We start from the raw sequence: 14140 nt of genomic DNA on the forward strand, positions 1-14140 counted from the left end.
TCAATCAAGCATTTAATATAAGTCACACAACAAGAATATACCGAGCTTGGCACAGGGACTTCGTTATCGGGCTGTAGTCCTTCTTCGACCGCACGTTTTGTCACGTCTGTCCCTCATCCATCACGGAGGAGAGAGGTGTGGTGTGCGCGCGGTAAATCCGGCTCTATGCCACGTCCTCTGCCGCTTGAAAGAAAGAGACAAAATGCCAGTGCGCGCGTTGGCTTGTGCGTCCTCCCGGAAAGTTCCCCGTTAAGTCTTCGCGTGCATCGAGGCGCGCGGAGCCACTTCTCTCGTCTGCGGCGGCGGCGTTACAAAGCAGCGGTTGTTGCGTGCGCGTCTTTCCCCGGCTCCAGTCCAAATCATTTGTAGCCGGCTTGACGGGACAACGGTGGAGTCGTGAAGTGTCTGCAGTCACGTGGTCCGAGCCGAACTGAGGAGCGCGTTACTCTCTCTCAGTGTGTGCCTGTCTCTGCTGTGTGTGTGTGTGTGTTCTGTGCGCTTGGAAAGGGGTGTCCCTCCTCCGCATTCTCCGCTCCTCGCCACGCTTTAGACGCCGGGGCGACGGGAGAGAGGCGAGAGTGAGACACAACGGTGCGCTCTCTCCACGGGCTACCTGCATCTGCATTTCGGGTCCCCCACGTCAGTTTTTCCTCCCTCGCCAGCTTTTCTCCCGTTCGTTTTTGCGCTGATCATTTCACTTGCTGCGTTCCTCACGAAAACCGCGGGCTTGGGTTTGTTTGTTGATCTTTTTTTTCTTTGCCTCTTTTTTTTCCGGGTGTTCCGTTTGGACAGTACAGCAAAGCGAAGGAGAGCAAAGCTTGGATGAGCTGCCTCACTCAAATTCCGACATGGAGTTGCTGCTGATCTGCCTTTCCCTGTGGATATTTCAGTGTAATTCTGCCAGTGCGGACTCCATCATACACATTGGTAAGCTGCACGATCACGCATGCAGTTTGGCTCACCAGGTGCACGTTAAAAAGCCGTTACCACTGCGTATGGCTCACTGCTTTGATCAGGCTTTTGGTGGGAGAGGGCGGTATAAATAGTCTATACAGCTTTAGATTCTGCGCTAAGGCAACACTTTCCTCTCCAGAGAGTTCCAAAGTTTGTGCTTCTGACCTTACCCGCAGAATATGTGCGTATCATGTGCACCTTTTACACTGCTCTTCTCTCGATCCGGCGCTATATATTCAGATCTCTATCGCGCACACGATGCACATTTCAGTCGGAGTGAATGGCTCACGTCTAACCGCACGCCACTTGCCCAAACCAAAGCCAGCTTTTGGCTTAAGCCACAACTTTCACCTGCGACGTGACTGCCATGTCAATGTGCAGACAGGATGGATGTGTCAGTGGTGTCAGTGGACTCCTACAGACGCAAAACACACAGAGCCCCTTTGTGCACAAACTTCCACAAACGCGAGCTGCTCTTGTCCAATCGCGACGTGCTTTCATTCAAATGGGTTTCATGCAGCTGCCAGCCGCAGATTTGGACAGTTTCTAATTGATCAGCTGACCCTTCACACCGCATGATTGTGTGCTCCGTGTGACAAATGGGAGCACGGCTGTAACGACTTCGCGTATTCATCTCCAGATAAAAACGTCAATGTCACTCTGAGCATATTTGCCTCCAGTGCGTCTTGTGCCCGTCATCTTTCTGTAACTCGCCACTGCGCTCACAGTTTACCGCAACAGTCTGGCAAGCAGCAGGTGCTCCGTCACTGCTGCCTTTTAATACAGCGGTGGAACTCCATCCAGATCATATTGGCTCGTGCGCCGCATAACGTATAATGCATAATTGTACTTCTCGCGTTCTCAAAGCTCTAGCCGTAATGAAAGGGGATAAGGAAGTAGGTGGCAGCGAAAAGCCATTCTGATGTTAAAAGAGAAATGAGGAGGGAGAGGATGGAGGGGAGACAGAGGAGCTCAGTATGCCTCCCACGCAGGGCCTGCGCTGCTGGAACAAACGTGACACTCATACGCCTCATCAGATCTACATTTGGACTTGTGTCAAACGCCATATCTGAATCGTGTAGCTTCATATTAGATATATCCACATTCTCATACATATGCATTGGCCGTGCGCTTCAGAACAAGAACATGAACTACCTTCTTCTGGAAATAGGCAGATGGAAGGATTGTAATTCATATTTACTAATACATTACATTAATACAAAATGTGTTCTCCTACTTACTGCATAAGGCTTCAGATTAATTTAGTATACAAAGTTAAAACCAAGTTATTCAAACAATCCCCATAACGTTTGGATGACAATATGAATATGCAGTTGCTAAGTTGGAAGAGCAAGAAAGTGACTCATGATGTCAGTTCCGTTGTAATTACTCAAGATGTTTTACCTGCAAATGCTTTGGAAAAATATCACATTTAATGGGACCACAATGCAAACATGCAAATTTTGCTTCATGACTAAGATGTGGTTACTCATGCGGTAACTTTGGCAAAAAACTCCTTCAGATTTGTTCCGGAAAGTCAAATGTACATGCCGCGAGGCGTTTGGGGATGTATGGCCTCACTAAGTTGTTTCTTATTGGATGTTTGGAGAAGGAAATTATGCAATTCTTTTACACAATGGAGAGAAACACCCTGCTTATGGTACATTTCATTGAACCACTGTCCATGGTGCTGAAAAGAAAAGTTAGAACGAACTAAAGCTAGAGCCTTACTTAGATTAACTTTCAAATACTTTCCAACAAAATATGAATATTTCTTACCTGATTCAAGCCCCAGTACGTAAGGTTTTAGTTGTTGTTTTTTTCATTTTGGATGTTTTTTTCTTCACAAAAATATAGGCAAAACATACGTACTTACAAAGAGTAGGCTTACGTTTACTCCTCCTTGTTTCCAAGGAAATGGCGTTCTTCTTGCTGCATATAGTATTCCACATTATGGTACAAAATATCCTTTGGAGAATGTTTGGAAATATGGTTTGAACTTTTGATTTCCATGGAATCCAACAGGTAATGTGCCACCGGAACGTTACATACTGTTACTTTAAGTTAAATTTTTAATACTAAACATTCGAAACTTTCTACTTTCCAACTTTTTACCTTTAATTGTGTTTCTGTACTTTGACCTTAGTCCTGGTTTGGTACAATTCATCGTGATTTTCCAATCCACCAACTTGCACACCGTCGATGTTGGTAGTTCTGATTGTGTTGTCATTGCTATCGTTCAGGTGCCATCTTTGAGGAAAACGCTCTGCGAGATGACGAGATTTTCCAGCTCGCAATCTCCGACCTGAGCTTGAACGATGACGTTCTGCAGAGCGAGAAAATCACCCACTCTGTGAAACTTATTGAGCCTAACAACCCGTTCCAGGCGGTCCAAGAAGGTAAGCGCTGTCCCCCGGAGCATGTATACTTCCCATTCTACTCTTCGCTCACTCCCCTCCTTGCTCAAACAAACTGCTACTGCTTTTTTGTCTTATTACCTGGAGGTACAGGGCATGCCGGTAAACAGGCTGGTTCTGGGAAGTCACACCACTGACAATCTTGACCTTGTGAGCAGGGTTGTTTTCATGCCTTGTTTTGTGCTAAACAAGTGGTGGTGAGATAAAGGAACATAGCTGTGTCATGGTGACAGTTGGAAGGAGTGTGTGTCGCTACCTGTGTTGCTACTCAAGTGTTGGAAAAACTGGATGAATTGGGTCAAAAAAAGAAGAAATCTTAAGATGCATAATATACCAGGGCTGAACTAAGCATCACAAATGTATCAATATCGCAACAACAAACTAAATGGTAATGCTTTAATAATGCTTCTATATTCCTTATAAACAAATAACTAGTGCTTATTAACTCCTTATAAAAGTTTACCATGGAACCTTATATCAAAGCATTACCAACTAAAATAAATGACAATAACAACAAGGTCAGAAATGTATGGTTTTAATTAAAACATTCAAAAGGTAGATTTCCCTTATTAAGTCTTAACTAACCTTGATTTCGTTTCAGTTTTGTTTTTGTTAAGTTGTTATTTTGGCCAGTAAATTAAACCATGTACATATTTGTTTTAACGTTCCTGAAATGATTGCGTCAAAGACTATATAGCAGCCATATAATATCATCAATCATTTCCAGTATCATAATGCCCTAGCATATACTAAGTTTAGCTAAGTTTTCTTGTCCTTGACCTTAGCTGGTTTTATCTTGGTTATGTGCATCTTAAGACCTGTTATAGCCATTCTCAACTACAGAAAACAGAACACACATATGTCACTTTTAATGATTCTCAATTGGTACTTTGCGTGAAAAGTTCAAGAATTTCCATTACAAAATGCTTGACCTTCAGTTTTATGTGAAATATGTAGTCTCTTCACATACTCACTGAGATCACCAAAGTTTGTCTAAATCAAGGATACTTATCTCTATTGCATTGCCCTGTTGGCTGAAAAGAGATTACATTTTTTTCTGCTTAAAAAATTCATTAAGGCTGTATTCCAGGACTTCCTGGGCAGTGTGTGTCCTTTGCACTTAGTGACCAGGCTGTACTTCTGTCTCAGCCCCACAAAGGCCTAGTGACTCATTGCTATTCATAGTGCCACTGACAGGATCATGAAGATAATCATATGGCCGGCCTTTTACTATGATTATGCTGGTGGTCTCTAGTTCAGTGGATGTGCAGCTAACAGCTAGGACCATCATTTCATGCTGTCTGTTTGGAGCAAACACAGGTTTCATTGCCTGGATGCTAATAAACATGGTTTCAGTGGTGGTGATAGTAGTAGTTTTGTATTTTCAATGTTTTAAAACTGACGTTATTATCTGTCAAAAGATGCAAAAGAGAGAAGAAAATAACATCTGGTCAAAACTATTAAAAAGGTGCAACTTATAGTCCAGAAAATACGGTACTTTCATGTATATACGCACTGTGCTTATACAGTATATGAGTAGATTAAATTTTCAGGTGGGCAGCAATCAAGCATTCAGAAAAAGACAAGAAATCAATAATTATTGAAATTTAAGTCTATCATAGAACTTCAGGTGTAAATGCTTGTTCCATTGACAGAAAAGACCTTGCTCATCTTCATCATCTGAATGGTAAAAGAATATGAAGGTCACTATGCTACATGATGACGTTAGCATTCACTGATAGTTGCTAACAACACCTTGGACTTTGTGGTTTCCATATCCACAATCCCTCATCTTTATGGCAAGTGTATGTGAAAAAGCCTAACTAACCACTACATCCCTGCTTATGCATAGCTATGATGTACTCGAGTTTATTTCTGGTGTATGTGAGCGTAGTAAATTAAGACTATAATCTCCCGCTGAAATGTCCTGCACGATTAAAGGGGAACTTCAAAGGTTCGTTATTAATTGTGTGGACGGGATTGTGGACTCCAGTGATTTCTGCTGACTAGGATGGAAAGACATCCTTCTGCTTTGATCATTACAGCTGCTCAGGGAGTGAGGTGAGGTCATTTAGAAGCCGCTGCCCATGGGGAACCAAAGCAGGCATTCATAAATTCAGACGCAGTGCAGAGTTGGAGGCTCAAACGTTTGCTGATCCGACTCATCACGAGACGAGCTCTCACAGATCACACTGACCAGATAAGACAACAAGGAAAAAAATTAAATAAAAGGTTAAACACACAATAAATGAATTAATTAAAGGGGCACTTTGTAATTTTTCAGGTGGGTGAGTCTGCCCCCTGCTTGTTTCCATGGAGATGTTGAACTTGCTGTGCCTGGGATGTTCCCAGTACGACATTAAACATCTACGTTTCTTTTCTGTTGTTTTTCCATTAATTCTTTGTTTCTTTGTTTCTTTCCTCCCTTCGTTCCTTACATTCTTTATTTCATTCTTCCTTCCTTCTTTCCTTTCTGTGTATGTCTGTCTTTTTATCCTTCCTTCCTTCCTTCCATTCTTTAATAAAATCTAAACAAAACAAAGAACATGACACAGAGAGGGAACATACAATCACAAGACATCTAAACTTAGTCCTTGAAGGTTTATTCCGAGATATTTATCCCAATCAGTCTATCAAACGTGTCCATTTTCAAATAAAGTCGAAATTTAAATTGTATTTTACTTCTAAATTGATTATTTTTTTTGAATATTTTAAATTCAAGTATAATGCTGGAACTTTCCTGGCAAAGTGATAACATTTCCATGGATCAGTACACGTTAACGTTATCATTCTAACAAACAAAAGTAAAGACTTGCCACTGTTTTTCTATTTTATCACAAAATTGATGACTCACACTAAACATTTCCACAAAAGACAAATAATTGCCACCCAATTCAGCGTGTGTCTGGAAACATAAACTGGGCAAAGGGGAACCGATCAGCAAACCCCCCCAAAAAACAGGAAACCATCATATTTCTGCAGCATTCCAGTTCGCATTAGGTTTCATTGGTACTTCCCCAGTGTTCAAACATGGGCCGTAACCTGATGTGTCTACAAAGAGCACGCACATCATTAGGGAGTCAGACGCTGCCACCAGGTTTAAAAGAGGAGCTCAAAGACCAATCCTCTGGCAGAAACCACACATAAAAGCTTCACTCCACTGCTGCTCTGCTCACATCACTTTTAACAAGCAGGAAAAGAAACATTTTAAGCTACATTTAAACTCCCAGGTCACCGTTGGAAGCATCCCTTCAAAGGTTGTTATGGATTTAGCGGGAAAAACATAATCTAAGTCTTGTAATGCAGGAAAATATTTAATAGTGATACCGTGAGGAGCTTTTTAAAAACGTTGTAATATTGGACTGAGATTAATAAAGCAATATAGATGGTTTTCGGCATTGGCATCCTACTTGATTTCAGAACTACAGTATGTATTTGTGACTCAGAACTCCTGCCATGGACACAATAGATGGATACTTTCTGACATACTTCTGGCTGCAGAAAAGAAGGCCATCACAAACACTAATCGACCCAATAAGACCGGACACAATGATAAATTACGTTCATAATATGAAATAAATGACTTTCGGACTTAAAAATTCGCTTATTTAACTGACTTTCGGTCAAATGGGACAATAAAAGTCGCACAATGTATGCCAAGCCGATTGTTTATTTCATTTTTCATGTCATGTTCTGCGCTTTATAAATTTAAACTGACTAAAAAATAAACATACAAACAAACAATCCTGCAGAGAAATACACAATCACATTCATGACACCAACAACAAAACAAATGTGTAAGAATTGCCAAATGGAAAATATAATGTGTATATTTTCTGTCGTTGTTTCTTTCTGTCTTTAAGTTCAAACCAATCTTCCAAATGTAATCGTAAATATCAAACCACATCATTCTTTTTCCTGACATTCACTAGCATTCCCTTATTATTAAGACCACCTCAGTCCCAAATATTCATCCCTCCAAATTCAGCGGCCCGTGAGCCTGTCAGAATAAACGCTAATCTATGGGCCCACGTTGCCAACTGTGTGCACTATAGACCCAACCCCAACACACACGCAACGACTCGCATTGATCCCAACCAAAACCGGCGCCAGGTGAAAATCCATTTCTGCTGACAGGTGCAAATGACATGCTTTACTTTTCCAGCACCACAGCAGCAAAACCAGCTCCGAGCACGCCTACTCAACAGCAAACAATAACAGCTATAAAGATGGGGACACGGCTGGTGGTTTTGGATCGTGGATAACTATACAAAAGCCTATATGGTATTGACGCCGCTGAATAGAGAGGATTGAGAGGTCTTATAGGACTATGGCGATTATTTATGACACGTTCCAAAGCCTTTTCAATGGAAACCTGGGACTGTCTGACGGAGGAACGCATAAGCAGATATTTAAACAGTTTAAAGCAAAAATCCTACTGTGCTGCCTAAAAGTCTGTGCCCAGATCTCACAGGAGAGGGGGAGATTTTCTGCACATGCCTTTTTCGTTGACATACTATATTCAATGTGCAAACAAATTAATTATTATAAACACAAGCAAAGCAAGATTTGTCCTATCACAAAAGCCACTGTCCGTTTGAAACAATTGCTTTGAAATAGTAGGGAGGGATTTTGAAAATGGAAAAGCAGAATCCACCCTGATAAGCTGAGCAGCTTAGATACATTTTTTTGGGAAGTGATGGCAAGTGGGATGAGTGAAGTAATAACAACATGTCTATAAACCTGAAAACAAACTCCACCTGACATTATTTAGTTATTTGTTTGTTTATGTATATTTTGCCCCATTTGCTTCCACAAGTGGTCACTGTCTTCGTGACATGTTCAAGCAAAAGGCCGATCACGATAATAACCATTTCAATTTATCGTTCAATAATTGTAAGCTGGAACAATATTTTTGGGCACTACACTTATTGCAGACCATTTGCAGCACCAGAGATGTGACCCTCGGCCTGTTCCAATTCAAGTTTATCTTTGTGGCTATACTTAATAAATATGACATGAACTGAATGAAATAACAGATTACATGGTATATTGTTACACCAATAATCGCGGCCCGGCTCTCTGCCACTTGCCTGGATTCAAAAATGGCCCTCGGGGGGGAAAAAATAATTGCCCACCCCTGATTCATTGTGTGTACTTTTTTCTTTGCACTAATAGAAAATGCTTTGTTATTATTATTTTTTCATTGACATTTGAGATATATAGAATCATCACTACACACATTCCCATCCAGAATGCAGGGACAATTTACTCATCAAAATGCTTCTATATATTATAATATTGCCCAGCCATACTTAATACCAGTGCTGTAAAGAAGGGGCAGAATGAGCTTTGTACTAGAGGAATTAGACTGTAACTAAAACAACAGTATGAGTTTGAGAGAAGAGTGCGTTTGAAAAGCTTGAGAGGTGATTGGGTTGAGTAACAGGCAGGGAACAGGAGGTAACAATGCAAACGCTGAATACCATTACAGCTTTGTTAATTTAACTAATTAGTCATTGTTACGGCTTCGCTCTGCATTGATGTGAGTGTGACTTATTGTGTGTATTTTGTTTCTAAACCAAAGCACTATAGCACGAGTCCAAGACATGTTCAATTCCCCCAAGGGCACAATAAAGTATATTGTATTGGATTGTAAACTTTTATCATTTTTTTGACCCCATCACAAAACAGTGCGGTACAATAACAAGTAATGTGTTATTTGACTTAGTACTAATTATGTAATCCAGTTTACTAGCGTTCTAATTCACAAATAAAACAAAGCAAGCTAAACAGAAAAAGGAAAGTACAATACATTTTATTTGTATAACACTTTACATTTGACCCCAAATCCCAAAGTTCTACTGAATAAAAGCAGCAAACAAAACACTAACTTTACCTTATTAATTAAAAGCTGCAGTCTGTAACTTTTCTGGTGAAGGGTCCATCAACTGCTTGACTCAATGTAGATGTTATTGCTTTGCCTGGAATGTTCCACAGTATGATTTTAAACTGATTTGTCCTTCATTTATTACATTTATTGCCAAGAAAATCAATCAATCTTTATTTGTAAATTGTTTTCATACATCAAAAGCAGCACAACCAAACAACCCACCCACAGGCAGAGTAACATACACCCAATAAAATGCATGAGTCTGAGTACAGATAAGCATGAGGTGAACCAGTTGGGAAAGCACCATCAGAGGAGCCCGCTGCACCAGGAGCAAGAGTCTCCCACAGCCACAGGACAAAAGACACAGGGCCCAGAGGAGAGATGAGGCCCCAAACCTCCAAATCTCCACCAGGGGCCCACAAGCAAAGCCTCAGCAGCCACAGCCGACCACCTCGCCTGGTGTAAAGGACTCCTCAGAGGAAGCACTGGAGTTCCTAAAATTGGTAAAGGATTTTAAAATGAGTGAGAAATCAAGGAGTAGAAGCTAAACAAACTGAAACAAATATTTCATCATTTATATACCATGAAAAACATAAATTCTTACTGTGAGTGTGTTCCCCTCTCCACAGATTTGACCTGTAACTTGGCCTGGCCTCACTAGCAGCGCCTTTAACACATATCAAACTGCAACACATTCTCAACACGCTCCTCTGCTGAGCCGTCAAACACATCCTATTCTAACATGCTGTTTTGAAGAATCTGTTTCCAGCGTCCGCCCCGTCTATATATCATAATGCACACAAAGTCGAGAAAATTCTGTTTCATATATTGCCAATCTTGCTGTCTGTGGCGGAACAAACGTCTCTATGTCCGCGAGTTTCTGTTTGTGTGCCGTTTGAAAGAACCTTTGTTGATGTAGCGAGTGTGAGAAAAATCTGCCTTTTAAAATCCGGGTCGTCTCTTCCTGGTTACGCTGCACCACCAGGACGACGCCGAGGGGGAGGAAAGTGTCAATGCCAAAAATGATGACATTGCCATGACAGACGTGCCACTGCCGCCCAAGACAAAAGGCAGAAGATGGAGCGATTTGAAACGCTGCCACCTCCCACTCAACCTCCTCTCTCCCCCCAGAGGCAAATCGTCTCTTCCCACCCGGTTGCTTTTGTATATTTTCAAAGTGCTTCACAGCTGCCCCTTTTCTGCTCTCCTTTTACTTCATACGGATGTTAAGAGAGCTACCACTTCAAGCTCAAAGTTACCATCACTTTCTTGGCTGTGACCCTACAGCGCACCTTTTTATTGCATTTCATCCAGTAGCCGCTACACCTCAGATTCTGCTTTCCCCCGCCGTGCCAGTCAAAGAAGGCGTTGAATCTTCTTTTCTAAGTGGTTTATAATCGCTACGCCATCTTATCTCTTGCCTAGAAGGATACGCATTTTTTTTGTTTTTTCCATGTGTGTGTGTTCAGTGAAGTCCAATTTCTACCTGTTGGAGACTTAAAGATATCAGATGTACTGTATCAGACGTAAGGGCAAATGCATTACTGAAATTGATGTTAACTGTTGTTTTGTTTATTAAATTTAGTTTGAAAGCAATCTTCCTCCAAGCGGTCACAGTATTTTCTTTTCAATGCGCGGTTTCAGTTCGTCCCAAGCTAATTGCTCAATGGAGGACGTTGCGTTGGGGAGGGCATCCAGTGTAAACCTTTGCCTGATCAATGTGTGCTGCGTGCTCGGAGCGAGATGAAAAGTTCAGAATGTAAAGAGCATTCAATAGCATTAACGTTGACTGTTAAATTATTTCTGCTGTAGACTGTAAAGGTTGAAGGTATAAATCTATAGAATTGATAGTGCTCTGAGCCTTATGCGTGGCCTCACATAGAGCCTGCACATATGCTTCTGATATTTAGGGCCAGTCGGCTTAACGCCTCACACACTCAGAGCCTGCCAAAAATAGCATTAAAAGATGTGAATTAATTGAATGCGGTTGTCTGGAGGACACAAAGCGCCCAATCGCAAGCCAGGAACCAAGGTAGTCCCATCTGACAAATCCACAAGGGCTCAGAGAATTCAATGTAATTCTATGAGTGCTAAAGAATAAATTATTTATGATTGTGACAAGAAAGAGAAGACCATGTTTTATTTGAAACATTGATTCTCTGTATATTATAATACTCTCAAGACATTTTCTCTTCTGCGTTCTCTTTTTTTTTTTACTAAACTAAACATTCAAGTATTTTATTCTACTCTTTGTAATTCATCTTATCATTATGAGTGTCTAAATTGTTGTGGAGCGTCGTGTTACCTTTATTGTGAGGAGAAACATCCCGATATATAATGAATATTCATGGTTATTGACACATAACAAATGTGAAATATTTAATTTTCTTTCTTTCATTCATTCAACATTATTGTTCCAATAGTACGTGACCAGCTTCATGAAATCAAACGTTCTGAATGCAGATTAAAGTTATTGTGCTACAAATAACCACATAAACCATTTGTATTTATAATATTTTGGAGATTTTTTTTTTTAAGATTGAACTGAAATAACCTAATTTTATTGTCTTTTTTGTGTGCCATCTGAACTCATCCGACTTTATAACTACCGTAATCTACTCTGAGCTCTTTGTCCAGTGGTTTCCTTGTAGATAACCTCAACATTTCCATCATCATAAATTCTACTGCAGAAGGTCCCATTCTAATTGAAGCCTCAGAGATTGTAAGACTGTAATATCCAAAATAAATCTATCTATTAATAACACCCAACTAACGTGATCTATTGCCATCACCGTCAGATCATTTGAGAGACACAGTCATTATTTACTCTGAGCTAAAGCACCTTTTATTCCGTTAAAGAGAAGTAAATGTGCATTGATTGAAATGACAGTGGAAGAAGTGCTCTTGCAGATTTGTTTGAAAGCATGTTGTGTCAGAGGCAAACAAAATGACTGCCGAGAGGCGGTCTGACACCATAATGTGAGATGATGAACCGGCTCATTTGTAGAGAGAAAATTAATCATTTACATCGCCTATTGGTTTGAAGAGGCTCAAGTATGCTCACAGAATGCCGATACTCAGTGCTAACAGGCTAGCTCTTTGTTGACGGAACTCAATAAAGGATTTATTTATCTTAAATTACTGTAACTTTTGAGCAACACTCTATTTACTTAATGATTTGCACGGTGGCAGAGTGGTTAGCCAGCCCTTGTACCTCACAATGATATAAAGAGAGGGTTTGTGCGTGCTTTTCCAGTTCCGAACAATTACCAAAAATGGTGATCGAAAGAACAATACAATTTCATTCTGAATTAAATGGGCGTTCGTTCTTGCCTCATAAAACATGGAGCAATGCCACTTTAGGGCGGGGCAATAATACCTAACATTTTCATCACAAAGGGCTCAGTGCACAGTCCCACGCCGCTGCTATCCGTTTGACTGGCCTGTCCGTGAATCCCCCTCCGCACACGCGAGTCAAACGGGTGCAGGCAGATGATATCGCGGTAATCAAAATGCATATCACCGAGCACAATTACACCGGTATTTCGATAATACAACACGGCGTGGCCCAGCCCTCGTCTACAAAGGCTTTTAAAACACAAATCACATGACATTACCGACAAATACGCCTAAACTTCCTGTACAGGTTTCAATTATGAGTCATGATTGGATTTGTTCCTTAATCAAACGGCTCTATTATGTGGCCACTCCTCAGGCCCATCCATGATCTACATTTCAATGCAATCAATATTCATGCACTTTCCAGCCCAGGTATGATTTGTATATTGAAAGCTCGAATCTGCAACGCTCCGATCGCAAATCAAATTACTGTTTTATGAAAGTAACTTAATGTAAGTACATAGGAGATTGTATTTGATTGCATTGTAAAATGGAATATTGCATTAGGTTTCATTGCCGAGTTGTGCATAATATAAATATAAATATTTACTCCAGCTCATTAAAGTCACTGGATGTCACCATACTCCAAGTTTTGGTGAAATCGATAGCCATAAAGAGCCATAAACAGTATCTTCACACTCAGACCGCAAGTGTTATCCACTGCTACCTGTGGCTTTTGTGGCCCCGTAATCCCACTGAAGAGCTTTTAATGTCATCCCACCGCTAAGAGGTGACACGGTCAAAGAAATAAAAGCCTGTATTGTGCTCATTTAGTGATAAAAATGTCAATGCACCGCAGTGACTTCCTAGCCGGGCTCGGAGCTGTCAGCAGAGCACGGACATCAGAGGCGACGGTGCAGCCAATAGGCAGCTCACTTCCTGTCATTTTGTGGCATGAATAGGCTTTTATTGAGAATTAAAATGTGAGCTTCAGAATTCTGCCCGCTTTTATGTGTCTGCATACATCATCCCTCTGTTGATAATACGCATTAATGGAAACTGTAAATCTACTTAACTTTGCTATGCATTCCTTTACAATCTTTTTATTTCATTCAACTCATTTACAAAGTTCTGACTTCTGGAATAAGGATTATAAACATACAATGGTTTAGACATGGTTTGGTAGACTGGATAATTGGCTCTGGGGCAAAAAAAAAAAGAATGCAAAAACGATTAAATACAATTCTAATACTAACTCATTGGGTTTGACCAAATTTCTTTTAAATTCTTAAAAATAAATGCTGTTGTACATGTGCTGCAGTTTTTTAAAACTTCATTTGCACCCTTATCACAGCGAATACACCGGTATTGTCTTATATAAACCTTTATTACGATAATTACACCTTCATCACCTTTCTTATGATTGATCTTATTTTACTCATTTATTCTATCCATTTATTACAGCAAATATATATACATGTAGTGACCAGGACACACAGGGTAATAACTTGTTTACTACTTATACTTTCACCCAATA

The 14140-nt window shown here is 40.5% G+C and overlaps 1 protein-coding gene across 1 annotated transcript in view; it reads left to right on the top strand.

The window, feature by feature from the left end:
* Nucleotides 1–267: 267 nt before the first annotated feature.
* Nucleotides 268–14140, top strand: part of grid1a (glutamate receptor, ionotropic, delta 1a) — a 380312-nt gene continuing 366439 nt past the window's right edge. The window contains exons 1-2 of the mRNA XM_072436609.1: nt 268–927; nt 3198–3353. Of these exons, the coding sequence (XP_072292710.1) occupies nt 849–927; nt 3198–3353 (235 nt within the window). The 5' untranslated portion in view covers nt 268–848. The remainder of the gene's footprint in view (nt 928–3197; nt 3354–14140) is intronic.

This window comes from Eucyclogobius newberryi, unplaced genomic scaffold (assembly GCF_026437365.1).
Source record: "Eucyclogobius newberryi isolate DKJ021-1_F unplaced genomic scaffold, fEucNew1.0.hap1 SCAF_8, whole genome shotgun sequence".
NCBI classification, from domain to species: Eukaryota; Metazoa; Chordata; class Actinopteri; order Gobiiformes; family Gobiidae; genus Eucyclogobius; species Eucyclogobius newberryi.